This window comes from Anarhichas minor, unplaced genomic scaffold (genome assembly GCF_050575085.1).
Source record: "Anarhichas minor isolate MPS153535 unplaced genomic scaffold, ASM5057508v1 ptg000077l, whole genome shotgun sequence".
Classification (NCBI taxonomy): domain Eukaryota; kingdom Metazoa; phylum Chordata; class Actinopteri; order Perciformes; family Anarhichadidae; genus Anarhichas; species Anarhichas minor.
This window is the reverse complement of record NW_027466523.1, coordinates 270,001-293,624: the sequence shown is the minus strand read 5'-3', so window position 1 is coordinate 293,624 and position 23,624 is coordinate 270,001. Positions and strand designations below refer to the sequence as shown.

General features: G+C 42.2%; 1 protein-coding gene across 4 annotated transcripts in view; it reads left to right on the top strand.

Annotated features, from left to right (window-relative positions):
- Positions 1-23,624, top strand: part of LOC142937889 (CASK interacting protein 2) — a 113,553-nt gene that overhangs the window by 51,175 nt on the left and 38,754 nt on the right. For all 4 annotated transcript variants that reach the window (XM_076080997.1, XM_076080996.1, XM_076080995.1 and 1 more), the window contains exon 3: positions 18,456-18,507. In XM_076080997.1, the coding sequence (XP_075937112.1) occupies positions 18,456-18,507 (52 nt within the window). The remainder of the gene's footprint in view (positions 1-18,455; positions 18,508-23,624) is intronic.

Below are 23,624 nucleotides of genomic sequence, written 5' to 3'. Positions count from 1 at the left end.
AGGTCACTGTGTTTAGTCTACAGACAGCAGGTCTCTGTGTTTAGTCTACAGACAGCAACTCTCTGTGTTTAGTCTACAGACAGCAAGTCTCTGTGTTTACTCTACAGACAGCACGTCTCTGTGTTTACTCTACAGACAGCAACTCTCTGTGTTTAGTCTACAGACAGCAGGTCTCTGTGTTTAGTCTACAGACAGCAGGTCTCTGTGTTTAGTCTACAGACAGGAGGTCACTGTGTTTAGTCTACAGACAGCAGGTATCTGTGTTTAGTCTACAGACAGCATGTCTCTGTGTTTAGTCTACAGACAGCACGTCTCTGTGTTTACTCTACAGACAGCAACTCTCTGTGTTTAGTCTACAGACCGCACGTCACTGTGTTTAGTCTACAGACAGCAGGTCTCTGTTTAGTCTACAGACAGTAGGTCACTGTGTTTAGTCTACATACAGCAACTCTCTGTGTTTACTCTACAGACAGCAGGTCTCTGTTTAGTCTACAGACAGCAGGTCACTGTGTTTACTCTACAGACAGCAGGTATCTGTGTTTAGTCTACAGACAGCAGGTCACTGTGTTTACTCTACAGACAGCAGGTATCTGTGTTTAGTCTACAGACAGCACGTCTCTGTGTTTAGTCTACAGACAGCAGGTCACTGTATTTAGTCTACAGACAGCAGGTCACTGTGTTTAGTCTACAGACAGCAGGTCTCTGTGTTTAGTCTACAGACAGCAACTCTCTGTGTTTAGTCTACAGACCGCACGTCACTGTGTTTAGTCTACAGACAGCAGGTCACTGTGTTTAGTCTACAGACAGCAGGTCTCTGTGTTTAGTCTACAGACAGCAGGTCACTGTGTTTAGTCTACATACAGCAACTCTCTGTGTTTAGTCTACAGACAGCAGGTCTCTGTGTTTAGTCTACAGACAGCAACTCTCTGTGTTTAGTCTACAGACAGCAGGTCTCCGTGTTTACTCTACAGACAGCACGTCTCTGTGTTTACTCTACAGACAGCAACTCTCTGTGTTTAGTCTACAGACAGCAGGTCTCTGTGTTTAGTCTACAGACAGGAGGTCACTGTGTTTAGTCTACAGACAGCAGGTCTCTGTGTTTAGTCTACAGACAGCAGGTCACTGTGTTTAGTCTACATACAGCAACTCTCTGTGTTTAGTCTACAGACAGCAGGTCTCTGTGTTTACTCTACAGACAGCACGTCTCTGTGTTTACTCAACAGACAGCAACTCTCTGTGTTTAGTCTTCAGACCGCACGTCACTGTGTTTAGTCTACAGACAGCAGGTCACTGTGTTTAGTCTACAGACAGCAGGTCTCTGTGTTTAGTCTACAGACAGCAGGTCACTGTGTTTAGTCTACATACAGCAACTCTCTGTGTTTAGTCTACAGACAGCAGGTCTCTGTGTTTACTCTACAGACAGCACGTCTCTGTGTTTACTCTACAGACAGTAGGTCACTGTGTTTAGTCTACAGACAGTAGGTCACTGTGTTTAGTCTACATACAGCAACTCTCTGTGTTTACTCTACAGACAGCAGGTCTCTGTTTAGTCTACAGACAGCAGGTCACTGTGTTTACTCTACAGACAGCAGGTATCTGTGTTTAGTCTACAGACAGCAGGTCACTGTGTTTACTCTACAGACAGCAGGTATCTGTGTTTAGTCTACAGACAGCACGTCTCTGTGTTTAGTCTACAGACAGCAGGTCTCTGTGTTTAGTCTACATACAGCAGGTCACTGTGTTTAGTCTACAGACAGCAGGTCACTGTGTTTAGTCTACAGACAGCAGGTCTCTGTGTTTACTCTACAGACAGCAGGTCTCTGTGTTTAATCTACAGACAGCAGGTCTCTGTGTTTAGTCTGCAGACAGGAGGTCACTGTGTTTAGTCTACAGACAGCAGGTCACTGTGTTTACTCTACAGACAGCAGGTCACTGTGTTTAGTCTACAGACAGCAGGTCTCTGTGTTTAGTCTACAGACAGGAGGTCACTGTGTTTAGTCTACAGACAGCAGGTCTCTGTGTTTAGTCTACAGACAGCAACTCTCTGTGTTTAGTCTACAGACAGCAAGTCTCTGTGTTTACTCTACAGACAGCACGTCTCTGTGTTTACTCTACAGACAGCAACTCTCTGTGTTTAGTCTACAGACAGCAGGTCTCTGTGTTTAGTCTACAGACAGCAGGTCTCTGTGTTTAGTCTACAGACAGGAGGTCACTGTGTTTAGTCTACAGACAGCAGGTATCTGTGTTTAGTCTACAGACAGCATGTCTCTGTGTTTAGTCTACAGACAGCACGTCTCTGTGTTTACTCTACAGACAGCAACTCTCTGTGTTTAGTCTACAGACCGCACGTCACTGTGTTTAGTCTACAGACAGCAGGTCTCTGTTTAGTCTACAGACAGTAGGTCACTGTGTTTAGTCTACATACAGCAACTCTCTGTGTTTACTCTACAGACAGCAGGTCTCTGTTTAGTCTACAGACAGCAGGTCACTGTGTTTACTCTACAGACAGCAGGTATCTGTGTTTAGTCTACAGACAGCAGGTCACTGTGTTTACTCTACAGACAGCAGGTATCTGTGTTTAGTCTACAGACAGCACGTCTCTGTGTTTAGTCTACAGACAGCAGGTCACTGTATTTAGTCTACAGACAGCAGGTCACTGTGTTTAGTCTACAGACAGCAGGTCTCTGTGTTTAGTCTACAGACAGCAACTCTCTGTGTTTAGTCTACAGACCGCACGTCACTGTGTTTAGTCTACAGACAGCAGGTCACTGTGTTTAGTCTACAGACAGCAGGTCTCTGTGTTTAGTCTACAGACAGCAGGTCACTGTGTTTAGTCTACATACAGCAACTCTCTGTGTTTAGTCTACAGACAGCAGGTCTCTGTGTTTAGTCTACAGACAGCAACTCTCTGTGTTTAGTCTACAGACAGCAGGTCTCCGTGTTTACTCTACAGACAGCACGTCTCTGTGTTTACTCTACAGACAGCAACTCTCTGTGTTTAGTCTACAGACAGCAGGTCTCTGTGTTTAGTCTACAGACAGGAGGTCACTGTGTTTAGTCTACAGACAGCAGGTCTCTGTGTTTAGTCTACAGACAGCAGGTCACTGTGTTTAGTCTACATACAGCAACTCTCTGTGTTTAGTCTACAGACAGCAGGTCTCTGTGTTTACTCTACAGACAGCACGTCTCTGTGTTTACTCTACAGACAGCAACTCTCTGTGTTTAGTCTTCAGACCGCACGTCACTGTGTTTAGTCTACAGACAGCAGGTCACTGTGTTTAGTCTACAGACAGCAGGTCTCTGTGTTTAGTCTACAGACAGCAGGTCACTGTGTTTAGTCTACATACAGCAACTCTCTGTGTTTAGTCTACAGACAGCAGGTCTCTGTGTTTACTCTACAGACAGCACGTCTCTGTGTTTACTCTACAGACAGCAGGTCACTGTGTTTAGTCTACATACAGCAGGTCACTGTGTTTAGTCTACAGACAGGAGGTCACTGTGTTTAGTCTACAGACAGCAGGTCTCTGTGTTTAGTCTACAGACAGCAACTCTCTGTGTTTAGTCTACAGATAGCAGGTATCTGTGTTTAGTCTACAGACAGCATGTCTCTGTGTTTAGTCTACAGACAGCACGTCTCTGTGTTTACTCTACAGACAGCAACTCTCTGTGTTTAGTCTACAGACAGCAGGTCACTGTGTTTAGTCTACATACAGCAACTCTCTGTGTTTAGTCTACAGACAGCAGGTCTCTGTGTTTACTCTACAGACAGCACGTATCTGTGTTTACTCTACAGACAGCAGGTCACTGTGTTTAGTCTACATACAGCAGGTCACTGTGTTTAGTCTACAGACAGGAGGTCACTGTGTTTAGTCTACAGACAGCAGGTCTCTGTGTTTAGTCTACAGACAGCAACTCTCTGTGTTTAGTCTACAGACAGCAGGTCTCTGTGTTTACTCTACAGACAGCACGTCTCTGTGTTTACTCTACAGACAGCAACTCTCTGTGTTTAGTCTACAGACAGCAGGTCTCTGTGTTTAGTCTACAGATAGCAGGTATCTGTGTTTAGTCTACAGACAGCATGTCTCTGTGTTTAGTCTGCAGACAGGAGGTCACTGTGTTTAGTCTACAGACAGCAGGTCACTGTGTTTAGTCTACAGACAGCAGGTCTCTGTGTTTAGTCTACATACAGCAGGTCACTGTGTTTAGTCTACAGACAGCAGGTCACTGTGTTTAGTCTACAGACAGCAGGTCTCTGTGTTTACTCTACAGACAGCAGGTCTCTGTGTTTAGTCTACAGACAGCAGGTCTCTGTGTTTAGTCTGCAGACAGGAGGTCACTGTGTTTAGTCTACAGACAGCAGGTCACTGTGTTTACTCTACAGACAGCAGGTCACTGTGTTTAGTCTACAGACAGCAGGTCTCTGTGTTTAGTCTACAGACAGGAGGTCACTGTGTTTAGTCTACAGACAGCAGGTCTCTGTGTTTAGTCTACAGACAGCAACTCTCTGTGTTTAGTCTACAGACAGCAAGTCTCTGTGTTTACTCTACAGACAGCACGTCTCTGTGTTTACTCTACAGACAGCAACTCTCTGTGTTTAGTCTACAGACAGCAGGTCTCTGTGTTTAGTCTACAGACAGGAGGTCACTGTGTTTAGTCTACAGACAGCAGGTCTCTGTGTTTAGTCTACAGACAGGAGGTCACTGTGTTTAGTCTACAGACAGCAGGTCTCTGTGTTTAGTCTACAGACAGCAGGTCACTGTGTTTAGTCTACATACAGCAACTCTCTGTGTTTAGTCTACAGACAGCAGGTCTCTGTGTTTACTCTACAGACAGCACGTCTCTGTGTTTACTCTACAGACAGCAACTCTCTGTGTATAGTCTACAGACCGCACGTCACTGTGTTTAGTTTACAGACAGCAGGTCACTGTGTTTAGTCTACATACAGCAACTCTCTGTGTATAGTCTACAGACAGCAGGTCTCTGTGTTTACTCTACAGACAGCACGTCTCTGTGTTTACTCTACAGACAGCAACTCTCTGTGTTTAGTCTACAGACAGCAGGTCTCTGTGTTTAGTCTACAGATAGCAGGTATCTGTGTTTAGTCTACAGACAGCATGTCTCTGTGTTTAGTCTACAGACAGCACGTCTCTGTGTTTACTCTACAGACAGCAACTCTCTGTGTTTAGTCTACAGACCGCACGTCACTGTGTTTAGTCTACAGACAGCAGGTCACTGTGTTTAGTCTACAGACAGCAGGTCTCTGTGTTTAGTCTACAGACAGTAGGTCACTGTGTTTACTCTACAGACAGCAGGTCTCTGTTTACTCTACAGACACCAGGTCTCTGTGTTTAGTCTACAGACAGCACGTCTCTGTGTTTAGTCTACAGACAGCAGGTCACTGTGTTTACTCTACAGACAGCAGGTATCTGTGTTTAGTCTACAGACAGCACGTCTCTGTGTTTAGTCTACAGACAGCAGGTCACTGTATTTAGTCTACAGACAGCAGGTCACTGTGTTTAGTCTACAGACAGCAGGTCTCTGTGTTTAGTCTACAGACCGCAGGTCACTGTGTTTAGTCTACAGACAGCACGTCTCTGTGTTTACTCTACAGACAGCAACTCTCTGTGTTTAGTCTACAGACCGCACGTCACTGTGTTTAGTCTACAGACAGCAGGTCTCTGTGTTTAGTCTACAGACAGCAGGTCACTGTGTTTAGTCTATATACAGCAACTCTCTGTGTTTAGTCTACAGACAGCAGGTCTCTGTGTTTACTCTACAGACAGCACGTCTCTGTGTTTACTCTACAGACAGCAGGTCACTGTGTTTAGTCTACATACAGCAGGTCACTGTGTTTAGTCTACAGACAGGAGGTCACTGTGTTTAGTCTACAGACAGCAGGTCTCTGTGTTTAGTCTACAGACAGCAACTCTCTGTGTTTAGTCTACAGACAGCAGGTCTCTGTGTTTACTCTACAGACAGCACGTCTCTGTGTTTACTCTACAGACAGCAACTCTCTGTGTTTAGTCTACAGACAGCAGGTCTCTGTGTTTAGTCTACAGACAGCAACTCTCTGTGTTTAGTCTACAGACAGCAGGTCTCTGTGTTTACTCTACAGACAGCACGTCTCTGTGTTTACTCTACAGACAGCAACTCTCTGTGTTTAGTCTACAGACAGCAGGTCTCTGTGTTTAGTCTACAGACAGGAGGTCACTGTGTTTAGTCTACAGACAGCAGGTCTCTGTGTTTAGTCTACAGACAGCAGGTCTCTGTGTTTACTCTACAGACAGCACGTCTCTGTGTTTACTCTACAGACAGCAACTCTCTGTGTTTAGTCTTCAGACCGCACGTCACTGTGTTTAGTCTACAGACAGCAGGTCACTGTGTTTAGTCTACAGACAGCAGGTCTCTGTGTTTAGTCTACAGACAGCAGGTCACTGTGTTTAGTCTACATACAGCAACTCTCTGTGTTTAGTCTACAGACAGCAGGTCTCTGTGTTTACTCTACAGACAGCACGTCTCTGTGTTTACTCTACAGACAGCAGGTCACTGTGTTTAGTCTACATACAGCAGGTCACTGTGTTTAGTCTACAGACAGGAGGTCACTGTGTTTAGTCTACAGACAGCAGGTCTCTGTGTTTAGTCTACAGACAGCAACTCTCTGTGTTTAGTCTACAGATAGCAGGTATATGTGTTTAGTCTACAGACAGCATGTCTCTGTGTTTAGTCTACAGACAGCACGTCTCTGTGTTTACTCTACAGACAGCAACTCTCTGTGTTTAGTCTACAGACAGCAGGTCACTGTGTTTAGTCTACATACAGCAACTCTCTGTGTTTAGTCTACAGACAGCAGGTCTCTGTGTTTACTCTACAGACAGCACGTCTCTGTGTTTACTCTACAGACAGCAGGTCACTGTGTTTAGTCTACATACAGCAGGTCACTGTGTTTAGTCTACAGACAGGAGGTCACTGTGTTTAGTCTACAGACAGCAGGTCTCTGTGTTTAGTCTACAGACAGCAACTCTCTGTGTTTAGTCTACAGACAGCAGGTCTCTGTGTTTACTCTACAGACAGCACGTCTCCGTGTTTACTCTACAGACAGCAACTCTCTGTGTTTAGTCTACAGACAGGAGGTCACTGTGTTTAGTCTACAGACAGCAGGTCTCTGTGTTTAGTCTACAGACCGCACGTCACTGTGTTTAGTCTACAGACAGCAGGTCACTGTGTTTAGTCTACAGACAGCAGGTCTCTGTGTTTAGTCTACAGACAGCAGGTCACTGTGTTTAGTCTACATACAGCAACTCTCTGTGTTTAGTCTACAGACAGCAGGTCTCTGTGTTTACTCTACAGACAGCACGTCTCTGTTTACTCTACAGACAGCAACTCTCTGTGTTTAGTCTACAGACAGCAGGTCTCTGTGTTTAGTCTACAGATAGCAGGTATCTGTGTTTAGTCTACAGACAGCATGTCTCTGTGTTTAGTCTACAGACAGCACGTCTCTGTGTTTACTCTACAGACAGCAACTCTCTGTGTTTAGTCTACAGACCGCACGTTACTGTGTTTAGTCTACAGACAGCAGGTCACTGTGTTTAGTCTACAGACAGCAGGTCTCTGTGTTTAGTCTACAGACAGCAGGTCACTGTGTTTAGTCTACATACAGCAACTCTCTGTGTTTAGTCTACAGACAGCAGGTCTCTGTGTTTACTCTACAGACAGCACGTCTCTGTGTTTAGTCTACAGATAGCAGGTATCTGTGTTTAGTCTACAGACAGCATGTCTCTGTGTTTAGTCTACAGACAGCACGTCTCTGTGTTTACTCTACAGACAGCGACTCTCTGTGTTTAGTCTACAGACAGCAGGTCTCTGTGTTTAGTCTACAGACAGCACGTCTCTGTGTTTACTCTACAGACAGCAACTCTCTGTGTTTAGTCTACAGACAGCAGGTCTCTGTGTTTAGTCTACAGACAGCAACTCTCTGTGTTTAGTCTACAGACAGCAGGTCTCTGTGTTTACTCTACAGACAGCACGTCTCTGTGTTTACTCTACAGACAGCAACTCTCTGTGTTTAGTCTACAGACAGCAGGTCTCTGTGTTTAGTCTACAGACAGCAACTCTCTGTGTTTAGTCTACAGACAGCAGGTCTCTGTGTTTACTCTACAGACAGCACGTCTCTGTGTTTACTCTACAGACAGCAACTCTCTGTGTTTAGTCTACAGACAGCAGGTCTCTGTGTTTAGTCTACAGACAGGAGGTCACTGTGTTTAGTCTACAGACAGCAGGTCTCTGTGTTTAGTCTACAGACAGCAGGTCACTGTGTTTAGTCTACATACAGCAACTCTCTGTGTTTAGTCTACAGACAGCAGGTCTCTGTGTTTACTCTACAGACAGCACGTCTCTGTGTTTACTCTACAGACAGCAACTCTCTGTGTTTAGTCTTCAGACCGCACGTCACTGTGTTTAGTCTACAGACAGCAGGTCACTGTGTTTAGTCTACAGACAGCAGGTCTCTGTGTTTAGTCTACAGACAGCAGGTCACTGTGTTTAGTCTACATACAGCAACTCTCTGTGTTTAGTCTACAGACAGCAGGTCTCTGTGTTTACTCTACAGACAGCACGTCTCTGTGTTTACTCTACAGACAGCAGGTCACTGTGTTTAGTCTACATACAGCAGGTCACTGTGTTTAGTCTACAGACAGGAGGTCACTGTGTTTAGTCTACAGACAGCAGGTCTCTGTGTTTAGTCTACAGACAGCAACTCTCTGTGTTTAGTCTACAGATAGCAGGTATCTGTGTTTAGTCTACAGACAGCATGTCTCTGTGTTTAGTCTACAGACAGCACGTCTCTGTGTTTACTCTACAGACAGCAACTCTCTGTGTTTAGTCTACAGACAGCAGGTCACTGTGTTTAGTCTACATACAGCAACTCTCTGTGTTTAGTCTACAGACAGCAGGTCTCTGTGTTTACTCTACAGACAGCACGTCTCTGTGTTTACTCTACAGACAGCAGGTCACTGTGTTTAGTCTACATACAGCAGGTCACTGTGTTTAGTCTACAGACAGGAGGTCACTGTGTTTAGTCTACAGACAGCAGGTCTCTGTGTTTAGTCTACAGACAGCACGTCTCTGTGTTTACTCTACAGACAGCAACTCTCTGTGTTTAGTCTACAGACAGCAGGTCACTGTGTTTAGTCTACAGACAGCAGGTCTCTGTGTTTAGTCTACAGACAGCAGGTCACTGTGTTTAGTCTACATACAGCAACTCTCTGTGTTTAGTCTACAGACAGCAGGTCTCTGTGTTTACTCTACAGACAGCACGTCTCTGTGTTTACTCTACAGACAGCAGGTCACTTTGTTTAGTCTACATACAGCAGGTCACTGTGTTTAGTCTACAGACAGGAGGTCACTGTGTTTAGTCTACAGACAGCAGGTCTCTGTGTTTAGTCTACAGACAGCAACTCTCTGTGTTTAGTCTACAGATAGCAGGTATCTGTGTTTAGTCTACAGACAGCATGTCTCTGTGTTTAGTCTACAGACAGCACGTCTCTGTGTTTACTCTACAGACAGCAACTCTCTGTGTTTAGTCTACAGACAGCAGGTCACTGTGTTTAGTCTACATACAGCAACTCTCTGTGTTTAGTCTACAGACAGCAGGTCTCTGTGTTTACTCTACAGACAGCACGTCTCTGTGTTTACTCTACAGACAGCAGGTCACTGTGTTTAGTCTACATACAGCAGGTCACTGTGTTTAGTCTACAGACAGGAGGTCACTGTGTTTAGTCTACAGACAGCAGGTCTCTGTGTTTAGTCTACAGACAGCAACTCTCTGTGTTTAGTCTACAGACAGCAGGTCTCTGTGTTTACTCTACAGACAGCACGTCTCCGTGTTTACTCTACAGACAGCAACTCTCTGTGTTTAGTCTACAGACAGCAGGTCTCTGTGTTTAGTCTACAGACAGGAGGTCACTGTGTTTAGTCTACAGACAGCAGGTCTCTGTGTTTAGTCTACAGACCGCACGTCACTGTGTTTAGTCTACAGACAGCAGGTCACTGTGTTTAGTCTACAGACAGCAGGTCTCTGTGTTTAGTCTACAGACAGCAGGTCACTGTGTTTAGTCTACATACAGCAACTCTCTGTGTTTAGTCTACAGACAGCAGGTCTCTGTGTTTACTCTACAGACAGCACGTCTCTGTGTTTACTCTACAGACAGCAACTCTCTGTGTTTAGTCTACAGACAGCAGGTCTCTGTGTTTAGTCTACAGATAGCAGGTATCTGTGTTTAGTCTACAGACAGCATGTCTCTGTGTTTAGTCTTCAGACAGCACGTCTCTGTGTTTACTCTACAGACAGCGACTCTCTGTGTTTAGTCTACAGACAGCAGGTCACTGTGTTTAGTCTACAGACAGCAGCTCACTGTGTTTAGTCTACAGACAGCAGGTCTTTGTGTTTAGTCTACAGACAGCAGGTCACTGTGTTTAGTCTTCAGACAGCAGGTCTCTGTGTTTACTCTACAGACAGCAGGTCTCTGTGTTTAGTCTACAGACAGCAGGTCTCTGTGATTAGTCTACAGATAGGAGGTCACTGTGTTTAGTCTACAGACAGCAGGTCACTGTGTTTACTCTACAGACAGCAGGTCACTGTGTTTACTCTACAGACAGCAACTCTCTGTGTTTAGTCTACAGACAGCAGGTCTCTGTGTTTAGTCTACAGACAGGAGGTCACTGTGTTTAGTCTACAGACAGCAGGTCTCTGTGTTTAGTCTACAGACAGCAGGTCACTGTGTTTAGTCTACATACAGCAACTCTCTGTGTTTAGTCTACAGACAGCAGGTCTCTGTGTTTAGTCTACAGACAGCAGGTTACTGTGTTTACTCTACAGACAGCAGGTCTGTGTTTAGTCTACAGACAGCAGGTCACTGTTTACTCTACAGACAGCAGGTCTCTGTGTTTACTCTACAGACAGCAGGTCACTGTGTTTAGTCTACAGACAGCAGGTTACTGTGTTTACTCTACAGACAGCAGGTCTCTGTGTTTAGTCTACAGACAGCAGGTCACTGTTTACTCTACAGACAGCAGGTCTCTGTGTTTAGTCTACAGACAGCAGGTCACTGTGTTTAGTCTACATACAGCAACTCTCTGTGTTTAGTCTACAGACAGCAGGTCTCTGTGTTTACTCTACAGACAGCAGGTCTCTGTGTTTAGTCTACAGACAGCAGGTCTCTGTGATTAGTCTACAGATAGGAGGTCACTGTGTTTAGTCTACAGACAGCAGGTCACTGTGTTTACTCTACAGACAGCAGGTCACTGTGTTTACTCTACAGACAGCAACTCTCTGTGTTTAGTCTACAGACAGCAGGTCTCTGTGTTTACTCTACAGACAGCACGTCTCTGTGTTTACTCTACAGACAGCAACTCTCTGTGTTTAGTCTACAGACCGCACGTCACTGTGTTTAGTCTACAGACAGCAGGTCACTGTGTTTAGTCTACAGACAGCAGGTTACTGTGTTTACTCTACAGACAGCAGGTCTGTGTTTAGTCTACAGACAGCAGGTCACTGTTTACTCTACAGACAGCAGGTCTCTGTGTTTACTCTACAGACAGCAGGTCACTGTGTTTAGTCTACAGACAGCAGGTTACTGTGTTTACTCTACAGACAGCAGGTCTCTGTGTTTAGTCTACAGACAGCAGGTCACTGTTTACTCTACAGACAGCAGGTCTCTGTGTTTAGTCTACAGACAGCAGGTCACTGTGTTTAGTCTACATACAGCAACTCTCTGTGTTTAGTCTACAGACAGCAGGTCTCTGTGTTTACTCTACAGACAGCACGTCTCTGTGTTTACTCTACAGACAGCAACTCTCTGTGTTTAGTCTACAGACAGCAGGTCTCTGTGTTTAGTCTACAGACAGGAGGTCACTGTGTTTAGTCTACAGACAGCAGGTCTCTGTGTTTAGTCTACAGACAGCAGATCACTGTGTTTAGTCTACATACAGCAACTCTCTGTGTTTAGTCTACAGACAGCAGGTCTCTGTGTTTACTCTACAGACAGCACGTCTCTGTGTTTACTCTACAGACAGCAACTCTCTGTGTTTAGTCTACAGACCGCACGTCACTGTGTTTAGTCTACAGACAGCAGGTCACTGTGTTTAGTCTACATACAGCAGGTCTCTGTGTTTAGTCTACAGACAGCAGGTCACTGTGTTTAGTCTACATACAGCAACTCTCTGTGTTTAGTCTACAGACAGCAGGTCTCTGTGTTTACTCTACAGACAGCACGTCTCTGTGTTTACTCTACAGACAGCAGGTCACTGTGTTTAGTCTACATACAGCAGGTCACTGTGTTTAGTCTACAGACAGGAGGTCACTGTGTTTAGTCTACAGACAGCAGGTCTCTGTGTTTAGTCTACAGACAGCAACTCTCTGTGTTTAGTCTACAGATAGCAGGTATCTGTGTTTAGTCTACAGACAGCATGTCTCTGTGTTTAGTCTACAGACAGCACGTCTCTGTGTTTACTCTACAGACAGCAACTCTCTGTGTTTAGTCTACAGACAGCAGGTCACTGTGTTTAGTCTACATACAGCAACTCTCTGTGTTTAGTCTACAGACAGGAGGTCACTGTGTTTAGTCTACAGACAGCAGGTCTCTGTGTTTAGTCTACAGACAGCAACTCTCTGTGTTTAGTCTACAGACAGCAGGTCTCTGTGTTTACTCTACAGACAGCACGTCTCCGTGTTTACTCTACAGACAGCAACTCTCTGTGTTTAGTCTACAGACAGCAGGTCTCTGTGTTTAGTCTACAGACAGGAGGTCACTGTGTTTAGTCTACAGACAGCAGGTCTCTGTGTTTAGTCTACAGACCGCACGTCACTGTGTTTAGTCTACAGACAGCAGGTCACTGTGTTTAGTCTACAGACAGCAGGTCTCTGTGTTTAGTCTACAGACAGCAGGTCACTCTGTTTAGTCTACATACAGCAACTCTCTGTGTTTAGTCTACAGACAGCAGGTCTCTGTGTTTACTCTACAGACAGCACGTCTCTGTGTTTACTCTACAGACAGCACGTCTCTGTGTTTACTCTACAGACAGCAACTCTCTGTGTTTAGTCTACAGACAGCAGGTCTCTGTGTTTAGTCTACAGATAGCAGGTATCTGTGTTTAGTCTACAGACAGCATGTCTCTGTGTTTAATCTACAGACAGCACGTCTCTGTGTTTACTCTACAGACAGCAACTCTCTGTGTTTAGTCTACAGACCGCACGTCACTGTGTTTAGTCTACAGACAGCAGGTCACTGTGTTTAGTCTACAGACAGCAGGTCTCTGTGTTTAGTCTACAGATAGCAGGTCACTGTGTTTAGTCTACATACAGCAACTCTCTGTGTTTAGTCTACAGACAGCAGGTCTCTGTGTTTACTCTACAGACAGCACGTCTCTGTGTTTAGTCTACAGATAGCAGGTATCTGTGTTTAGTCTACAGACAGCATGTCTCTGTGTTTAGTCTACAGACAGCACGTCTCTGTGTTTACTCTACAGACAGCAACTCTCTGTGTTTAGTCTACAGACAGCAGGTCTCTGTGTTTAGTCTACAGACAGGAGGTCACTGTGTTTAGTCTACAGACAGCAGGTCTCTGTGTTTAGTCTACAGACAGCAGGTCACTGTGTTTAGTCTACATACAGCAACTCTCTGTGTTTAGTCTACAGACAGCAGGTCTCTGTGTTTACTCTACAGACAGCAACTCTCTGTGTTTGGTCTACAGACAGCAGGTCTCTGTGTTTAGTCTACAGATAGCAGGTATCTGTGTTTAGTCTACAGATAGCAGGTATCTGTGTTTAGTCTACAGACAGCATGTCTCTGTGTTTAGTCTACAGACAGCACGTCTCTGTGTTTACTCTACAGACAGCAACTCTCTGTGTTTAGTCTACAGACAGCAGGTCTCTGTGTTTAGTCTACAGACAGGAGGTCACTGTGTTTAGTCTACAGACAGCAGGTCTCTGTGTTTAGTCTACAGACAGCAGGTCACTGTGTTTAGTCTACATACAGCAACTCTCTGTGTTTAGTCTACAGACAGCAGGTCTCTGTGTTTACTCTACAGACAGCAACTCTCTGTGTTTGGTCTACAGACAGCAGGTCTCTGTGTTTAGTCTACAGACAGCACGTCTCTGTGTTTAGTCTACAGACAGCAGGTCACTGTGTTTACTCTACAGACAGCAGGTATCTGTGTTTAGTCTACAGACAGCACGTCTCTGTGTTTAGTCTACAGACAGCAGGTCTCTGTGTTTACTCTACAGACAGCACGTCTCTGTGTTTACTCTACAGACAGCAACTCTCTGTGTTTAGTCTACAGACAGCAGGTCTCTGTGTTTAGTCTACAGATAGCAGGTATCTGTGTTTAGTCTACAGACAGCAGGTCTCTGTGTTTAGTCTGCAGACAGCACGTCTCTGTGTTTAGTCTACAGACAGCAGGTCACTGTGTTTACTCTACAGACAGCAGGTATCTGTGTTTAGTCTACAGACAGCACGTCTCTGTGTTTAGTCTACAGACAGCACGTCTCTGTGTTTAGTCTACAGACAGGAGGTCACTGTGTTTAGTCTACAGACAGCAGGTCACTGTGTTTACTCTACAGACAGCAGGTCACTGTGTTTAGTCTACAGACAGCAGGTCTCTGTGTTTACTCTACAGACAGCACGTCTCTGTGTTTAGTCTACAGACAGGAGGTCACTGTGTTTAGTCTACAGACAGCAGGTCACTGTGTTTACTCTACAGACAGCAGGTCACTGTGTTTAGTCTACAGACAGCAGGTCTCTGTGTTTACTCTACAGACAGCAGGTCACTGTGTTTAGTCTACAGACAGCAGGTTACTGTGTTTACTCTACAGACAGCAGGTCTGTGTTTAGTCTACAGACAGCAGGTCACTGTTTACTCTACAGACAGCAGGTCTCTGTGTTTACTCTACAGACAGCAGGTCACTGTGTTTAGTCTACAGACAGCAGGTTACTGTTTACTCTACAGACAGCAGGTCTCTGTGTTTAGTCTACAGACAGCAGGTCACTGTGTTTAGTCTACAGACAGCAGGTCTCTGTGTTTAGTCTACAGACAGCAGGTCTCTGTGTTTACTCTACACCAGTGGCGGGCCGTGCATGTTATACCTGGGCCTTCACCGCTGTCCTGCAGCTGAAACACAGCTAAGGTTATTATTTGTTTCGTGTAAAAATGAAGTCAACATCTATAAATACATTAACTGCAGAGTGCACATACATGAATACGCCGAGACTGTGTCTCCTCTCCGCTCTGACTGCTGCGCGAGGCAGCTGTGAGACTGACCGCCTGTGAGTGCTTTGGGGCGGCTCACGGCAGCTCCCGCTGCTCGTTCACCACAGTGCAGAACGTACGAGCTTTCACGAGTCAAAACACCAGAAAAGTCTCCAACAACACCAGAAGAAGTCGCTAGATTTGTCACTAGTAGCTTTTGACAAAAAAAGTCTCCATGAGGGTTTGGAAAGTCACCAGATTTAGCGAGAAAGTCGCCAAGTTGCCAACACTGGCACCGGCTAAATATGTCCCCAGAGCAACATTGGATGTAACAATGGTTCCTATCACATATAAAACCAAACAAAAATCCATCTTCATAAAAACAAGTTGTACAAATAATAATATATAAACAAGCATATTAAAGCTACTGCAGATGTAAAAACAAACGCAGTTGACTTATTAAATGCTGATCACATCCTCCTTTCTTTGTTGATTAAGAGTTGAATCCCACGGTTAAATCCCAACTCACAAATCCGTTTCTCCTCCTTCAGCCATTGAGTGTTAAAAAAACAAAGCTAAAAGAGAGATACTCTCACTGGGATGAACTGGTATCTCTCATAATTATGAGATACTTAGTCATGATTATGAGATACTAAGTCACTATAATGAGATACTAAGTCACTATAATGAGATACTTAGTCACTATAATGAGATACTAAGTCACTATAATGAGATACTAACTCACTATAATGAGATACTAACTCACTATAATGAGATACTAAGTCACTATTATGAGATACTAAGTCACTATAATGAGATACTAAGTCACTATAATGAGATACGTAGTCACTATAATGAGATACTAAGTCACTATTATGAGATACTTAGTCACTATAATGAGATACTTAGTCACTATAATGAGATACTAAGTCACTGTAATGATATACTAAGTCACTATAATGAGATACTAAGTCACTATAATGATATACTTAGTCACTATAATGAGATATTTAGTCACTATAATGAGATACTAAGTCACTATAATGAGATACTAAGTCACTATAATGAGATACTAACTCACTATAATGAGATACTTAGTCACTATAATGATATACTAAGTCACTATAATGAGATACTAAGTCACTATAATGATATACTAAGTCACTATAATGAGATATTAAGTCACTATAATGATATACTTAGTCACTATAATGATATACTTAGTCACTATAATGAGATATTAAGTCACTATAATGAGATACTAAGTCACTATAATGATATACTAAGTCACTATAATGAGATACTAAGTCACTATAATGATATACTTAGTCACTATAATGAGATACTAAGTCACTATAATGAGATATTAAGTCACTATAATGATATACTTAGTCACTATAATGAGATATTAAGTCACTATAATGATATACTTAGTCACTATAATGAGATATTAAGTCACTATAATGAGATACTAAGTCACTATAATGATATACTAAGTCACTATAATGAGATATTAAGTCACTATAATGATATACTTAGTCACTATAATGAGATACTAAGTCACTATAATGAGATATTAAGTCACTATAATGATATACTTAGTCACTATAATGAGATATTAAGTCACTATAATGAGATACTAAGTCACTATAATGAGATAGTATCTCATAATAGTGACTTACAGATCTTTATTTTTTCCTCACAGTGGTGGAAAATGGCTTCCATATATTAGTGCTGTAGTAACCTGGTTACTGTAGAATCACGCTCTTCCTCTTCTTCAGGACTCAGTGAACCGTGAACTCACAGACATTAAACACACATTTCGATCATTCAGTGGGACTTAGACTTCCAGTTATTGATGGTTAAACAGGTTTCCATGAAGTCGTGACTGTGTTTTATATTCAGAAGCCTTCAGTGACTACAGACTCAGTGACCGTGGTGTTATAATGATGATGATTCGAACACAGCAGAGAACCAGTGCGAGAGACACCAGCTCCTCCTGGTGACTGGGAGTCAGAGAGGTTTATTCTTCCTCCATCACAGAGAGAGACGAGGATGAACTCATCCACATATCACTACAATCATTCCAATGAGACCAGTTCAGGAGCCACATGAACACAACTAAAGTCATGAATCAACTGTCACAACCGTGTTTTAAACATATAAAAACATAATTCAGACACAACATTTATCATGTGAAATAGGTCTGACATGACGAAGAGAATCCTGTTGAATTAGTTTGATTATTGATCTGTGAATATTGATTAAAGAGGTTTAGACATATTTAATCTCTCAGACTTTTTCTGTAAAGAGTTGTGATATCATAATATATTATAATACATATATTCATAATGAAGGAGCTCGTACGTGTCTTCTGACCACACCTGAAGTCATTAGAGGAGATGTATCTGTAAACTCTTATCTCACATTCAAGGAACTGATTTATTATCATATCAGAGCTGTAAAGAAACAAGTCAAATATTAAATATACATCATAAAACTTACGGCTCAAATCAGATCAGCACAACAAATCAAAGGGAGCAAATATAACATTTAAAGATCTCTGATACTGATTATTGATCATTGATGATCCATATTATCAGATACAGATCTCTTTGAAGTTTGATTATATCAGCGACAAGAATCCAGAATATTTATATTTATTAAACTGCTCTGAAGTCAGTAAATCATCAAAAATAGTAAACGTTATACTTTTACTTTGTAATAGTAATTTATAGTGTTTTTTCTTCATTAAAACACAATTCAAATGATAATGAAATTATAGATTATATTTTTATTGTCTTATTGTATTATTTTTAATGATGTATAATAATGAGCTTAGAGCTCGTGTTATGAAGGTAAACATCATAATTCATCTCTAATATCTATTTTATATTCATAAACATCTCCTTCAAACTACTGGATTTATTCAAGTTTATCACCAAAACTACATTTTACAGATGACATGTGAACACATCATGATAATGTTATAATGTACCTTCAGCCAGTACTCATGTTCACTGAGCAGAGCCTGAAGGCATCATAGTGTAACTGAAGTGAACCTCCGTTGCTTAGCCGTTAGCGGTGCTGCTAACGTTACTAGCTCTCCTCTGATTGGTTGTTTACAATGAAACATGATCAGAGATCAGAGACTAGAAACACATGTTTACTGAGTATTGGAAGAGATAATAAGTTTGTTGTTGTGTTTTATTTCAGAGCTTCTGGGTTCCACCAAGAGACTGAACGTGAACTACCAGGACTCAGACGGGTGAGTGATGACCTCACATGTTGTCTCGTCTATACATGATGTCACAAAATTTGGTTCAGACCGGAACACCAAAATGTGGATTCATCCGCTGCTGAAAATAGTCCCAAACAAAGTCAATATTTCCTTTTGTTTGTTTGATAAAAACTACAATCAATCACTGATGAAACTGTATATTTGACGTAAGAACCAATGAGACTCAGACAGGAAGTTACTATAAGAATATAAAATAAAAGTGCTTCATTACAAGAAGCCTCACAGGAACATTTCCAGAAAAAAACAATCAGTAAAAGTTGTTTTATGTATATTTTATATTCCTGTCTGAGTTCAGCTCATCAGTCAGTGATTTAAAGTTCTTCCTGCTGATAAATCCTCTTCATCTCAGAGTTGGACTCCTTTGTTTGGCCCCTCGGGAGGGGGGGGCAGAGGGGTCAGAGGTCAGGAGTCAGGAGTGTTTACAAAGAGCCTCGATGACTTATTGCAGAGCTGATATCTGAGGAACGAGTTCACAGAGCTGCAGGAGACTCAGAGGTTCATTAGTACTTGTATATACCGTATATATATATTTATATACTACGTGCATCCAGGAAACAACCTCAAAGCTTCATGTGTTAAAGCTGCATTCTCTCTAGTGTCCACCAGGGGGCGACTCCTCTGGTTGTATAGAAGTCTATGAGAAAATGACTCTACTTCTCTCTTGATTTATTACCTCAGTAAACATTGTAAACATGAGTTTATGGTGTCAATCTCTAGTTTCAAGTCTTCTTCAATACAGCATGATGTTCATTTAGTACATTATGGTCCATTTAGAGTCAAACAGACCATAAGGTTGTCACAAGGACATATTTATCTGTGTAAAACGTGTGTGTGTGTGTGTGTGTGTGCATGCACCTGAACACAACACCCATAACACACTTGACTTCCCACAATCCTTCAGTGTTTAGCTCAACATGTTGGATCATGTTGGTCTGAGTTCTCACGGCTCATTTAGAACCAAAGCCGAGCTTCAGTTCGTGTGTTTTTAGATTAAAGGTGCGTTCAAACGTTCAAACATTCAAACCTTCAAACCTTCGGTCACATGTGAGGAAGACGAGCTGCAGCCAGAGAACGTCTGACATGTTCTCACTTGACCTTAAAATGACTCATTTAACGTCTATAAATGAATCACAAGAGCTCACATGTAAATCAGATATTAAACCGGTGAATAAAGTTTTTTTGTTGTTTCTCTGCTGATATTTATTTATTTTGACTTGTGAAACATTTCAAGTTAAAGTAAAAACACCAACAGTAAAAGAAGATGAAAACTGTTAAAGTAACACGTTCAAAGCAGGATTATCTTCACAGAGTTCATCAGGATGTAAAACGTTCTCTCGTAAAGAACCTGTAAATGTTCCCAGCAACAACATCGTGTCGTAAAATGAGCCGAGACGTTAATGTTCAACATCTGCTCACAAAACTCATATTCTTCATTTGAAGGCAGTTTTTAAGGGGAGCTCAACTTTATTCATTCAGGATGTCTAAAGATCTGTTAACAAATTATTAGAAGAAGAAGACGAGTCGACCACACAAACAATCAGCTATATGTTTGTTTACAACCAGTGAACAGGAAGTGACCATATATGGACTGAGGAGGAGTGACGTAGAGACGCCGTATACGTCTCTGGTAGAGACCTGTCAATCACCGTGTAGCCCCGCCCTAAAGCATCCCCTGCTTTATGGTCTGTTTGACTCTAAATGGACCATAATGTACTAAATGAACATCATGCTGTATTGAAGAAGACTTGAAACTAGAGATTGAGACCATAAACTCATGTTTACAATGTTTACTGAGGTAATAAATCAAGAGAGAAGTAGAGTCATTTTCTCATAGACTTCTATACAACCAGAGGAGTCGCCCCCTGGTGGACACTAGAGAGAATGCAGCTTTAACACATGAAGCTTTGACTTCACTTTAAAGAACCGGAGGTTGCTTTAACTGTAATAGAAGCACTCTGGAGGTTTGAGGAGGTCAGCCCCTCCCCCTTCCATGTCAGGTGGTGATGAGAGGTGAGGTCACGGGGGGGGGGGGGGGGGGGGGGGGCTGTTAACAGGCCAGGTGAGGAGGACAGATGAGGTTTTGTCTACTTCTACCTGCATGGTGGTCTGCAGCCTCAAACAGGATCCAGCAGAGACCAGCAGACAGTCCTGTCCCCCTTTACCGTCTAAAACTGAAACTGCAACACATTCCTTTATCCTAAATACAAGTACCAATACATCCAGGTAGAAATACTCTACTACAAGTAAAAGTACTGCATTCAAAAGCATAGTTAGGCACAGAAGTACTCAGAAATAAGATTATATACATGTATTATATAAATATAATACATGTATATATAATACATATATGATGCATTGCTATAAAGGATATAAAGGGGTTAACATGCAAAATACACATTAATGCAGCAGAAACATCAGACATAATCAATACTTTTACTTGATGTACTTTAAAACAAAGTGGGTTTTGAATGCAGGACTTTTACTTGTAGTGGAATATTTTTAACAGTACTTTGAACGGGTCAGAGAGGATGGATGGATACTTTATTAATCACACAGCAGCATTTATACATACAGGTAAAGCAATGCAAAAATATTAAATATAAAAATGCACAATATATAGAATAAAATATAATAATATGAAATGAAGGAGTTATTCTTCTCTCAGCTCTCCGTCCTCCATCACTGGTGGAGGAGCCGTGGGCTCTGTCTGTTACTGGCTCCTCATGAATACCAGCGAACGTTACGTAAGAGAGACTCTCTTCAGCTCTAATGTCTCCGCTTTATTCTCATGTAGCCTGCAGCTTCATCTCCTCTCCTGTCTGAGCTCTTCATGTTGGGGGAGGAGTTTATTACCAAAGTACAAAGCCAGGAAATTAAATTCAGATGCATCCTCTGGAAGAGTCTCTGAATGAGTTTCCTTCCCTTGTTTCACATTAAAATGTCTGTTTATAGTGAGAAATAAAACCTAAAGATTTCAATTTACAACAACGAATGAACATACATAAACATCTGTATGTGTGTGACACAAACATCTGGATGTGTGTGACACACAAACATCTGGATGTGTGACAAACATCTGTATGTGTGTGTGACACAAACATCTGTATGTGTGACAAACATCTGTATGTGTTTGACACACAAACATCTGTATGTGTGTGACACACAAACATCTGTATGTGTGACAAACATCTGTATGTGTGTGTGACGAACATCTGTATGTGTGTCACACAAACATCTGTATGTGTGACAAACATTTGTATGTGTGTCACACAAACATCTGTATGTGTGTGACACACAAACATCTGTATGTGTGTGACACACAAACATCTGTATGTGTGTGACAAACATCTGTATGTGTGTGACACAAACATCTGTATGTGTGTCACACAAACATCTGTATGTGTGACACAAACATTTGTATGTCTGTGACAAACATCTGTATGTGTGTGACACAAACATTTGTATGTGTGTGACACAAACATCTGTATGTGTGTGACACAAACATCTGTATGTGTGTGACACAAACATCTGTATGTGTGTGACACACAAACATCTGTATGTGTGTGACACACAAACATCTGTATGTGTGTGACACACAAACATCTGTATGTGTGTGTGACACACAAACATCTGTATGTGTGTGTGACACACAAACATCTGTATGTGTGTGACACAAACATCTGTATGTGTCCCACAAACATCTGTATGTGTGTCACACAAACATCCGTATGTGTGTCACACAAACATCTGTATGTGTGTGACACAAACATCTGTATGTGTGTCACACAAACATCCGTATGTGTGTCACACAAACATCTGTATGTGTGTGACACAAACATCCGTATGTGTGTCACACAAACATCTGTATGTGTGTGACACAAACATCTGTATGTGTGTCACACAAACATCCGTATGTGTGTCACACAAACATCTGTATGTGTGTGACACAAACATCCGTATGTGTGTCACACAAACATCTGTATGTGTGTGACACAAAAATCTGTATGTGTGTCACACAAACATCCGTATGTGTGTCACACAAACATCTGTATGTGTGTGACACAAACATCCGTATGTGTGTCACACAAACATCTGTATGTGTGTGACACAAACATCCGTATGTGTGTCACACAAACATCTGTATGTGTGTCACACAAACATCTGTATGTGTGTCACACAAACATCTGTATGTGTGACACAAACATTTGTATGTCTGTGACAAACATCTGTATGTGTGTGACACAAACATTTGTATGTGTGTGACACAAACATCTGTATGTGTTTGACACACAAACATCTGTATGTGTGTGACACACAAACATCTGTATGTGTGACAAACATCTGTATGTGTATGTGACAAACATCTGTATGTGTGTCACACAAACATCTGTATGTGTGACAAACATCTGTATGTGTGTCACACAAACATCTGTATGTGTGTGACACACAAACATCTGTATGTGTGTGACACACAAACATCTGTATGTGTGTGACAAACATCTGTATGTGTGTGACACAAACATCTGTATGTGTGTGACACAAACATCTGTATGTGTGTCACACAAACATCTGTATGTGTGACACAAACATTTGTATGTCTGTGACAAACATCTGTATGTGTGTGACACAAACATTTGTATGTGTGTGACACAAACATCTGTATGTGTGTCACACAAACATCTGTATGTGTGTGACACACAAACATCTGTATGTGTGTGACACACACACATCTGTATGTGTGTGACACACAAACATCTGTATGTGTGTGACAAACATCTGTATGTGTGTGACACAAACATCTGTATGTGTGTCACACAAACATCTGTATGTGTGTCACAGAAACATCTGTATGTGTGACACAAACATTTGTATGTCTGTGACAAACATCTGTATGTGTGTGACACAAACATTTGTATGTGTGTGACACAAACATCTGTATGTGTTTGACACACAAACATCTGTATGTGTGTGACACACAAACATCTGTATGTGTGACAAACATCTGTATGTGTATGTGACAAACATCTGTATGTGTGTCACACAAACATCTGTATGTGTGTGTGACAAACATCTGTATGTGTGTC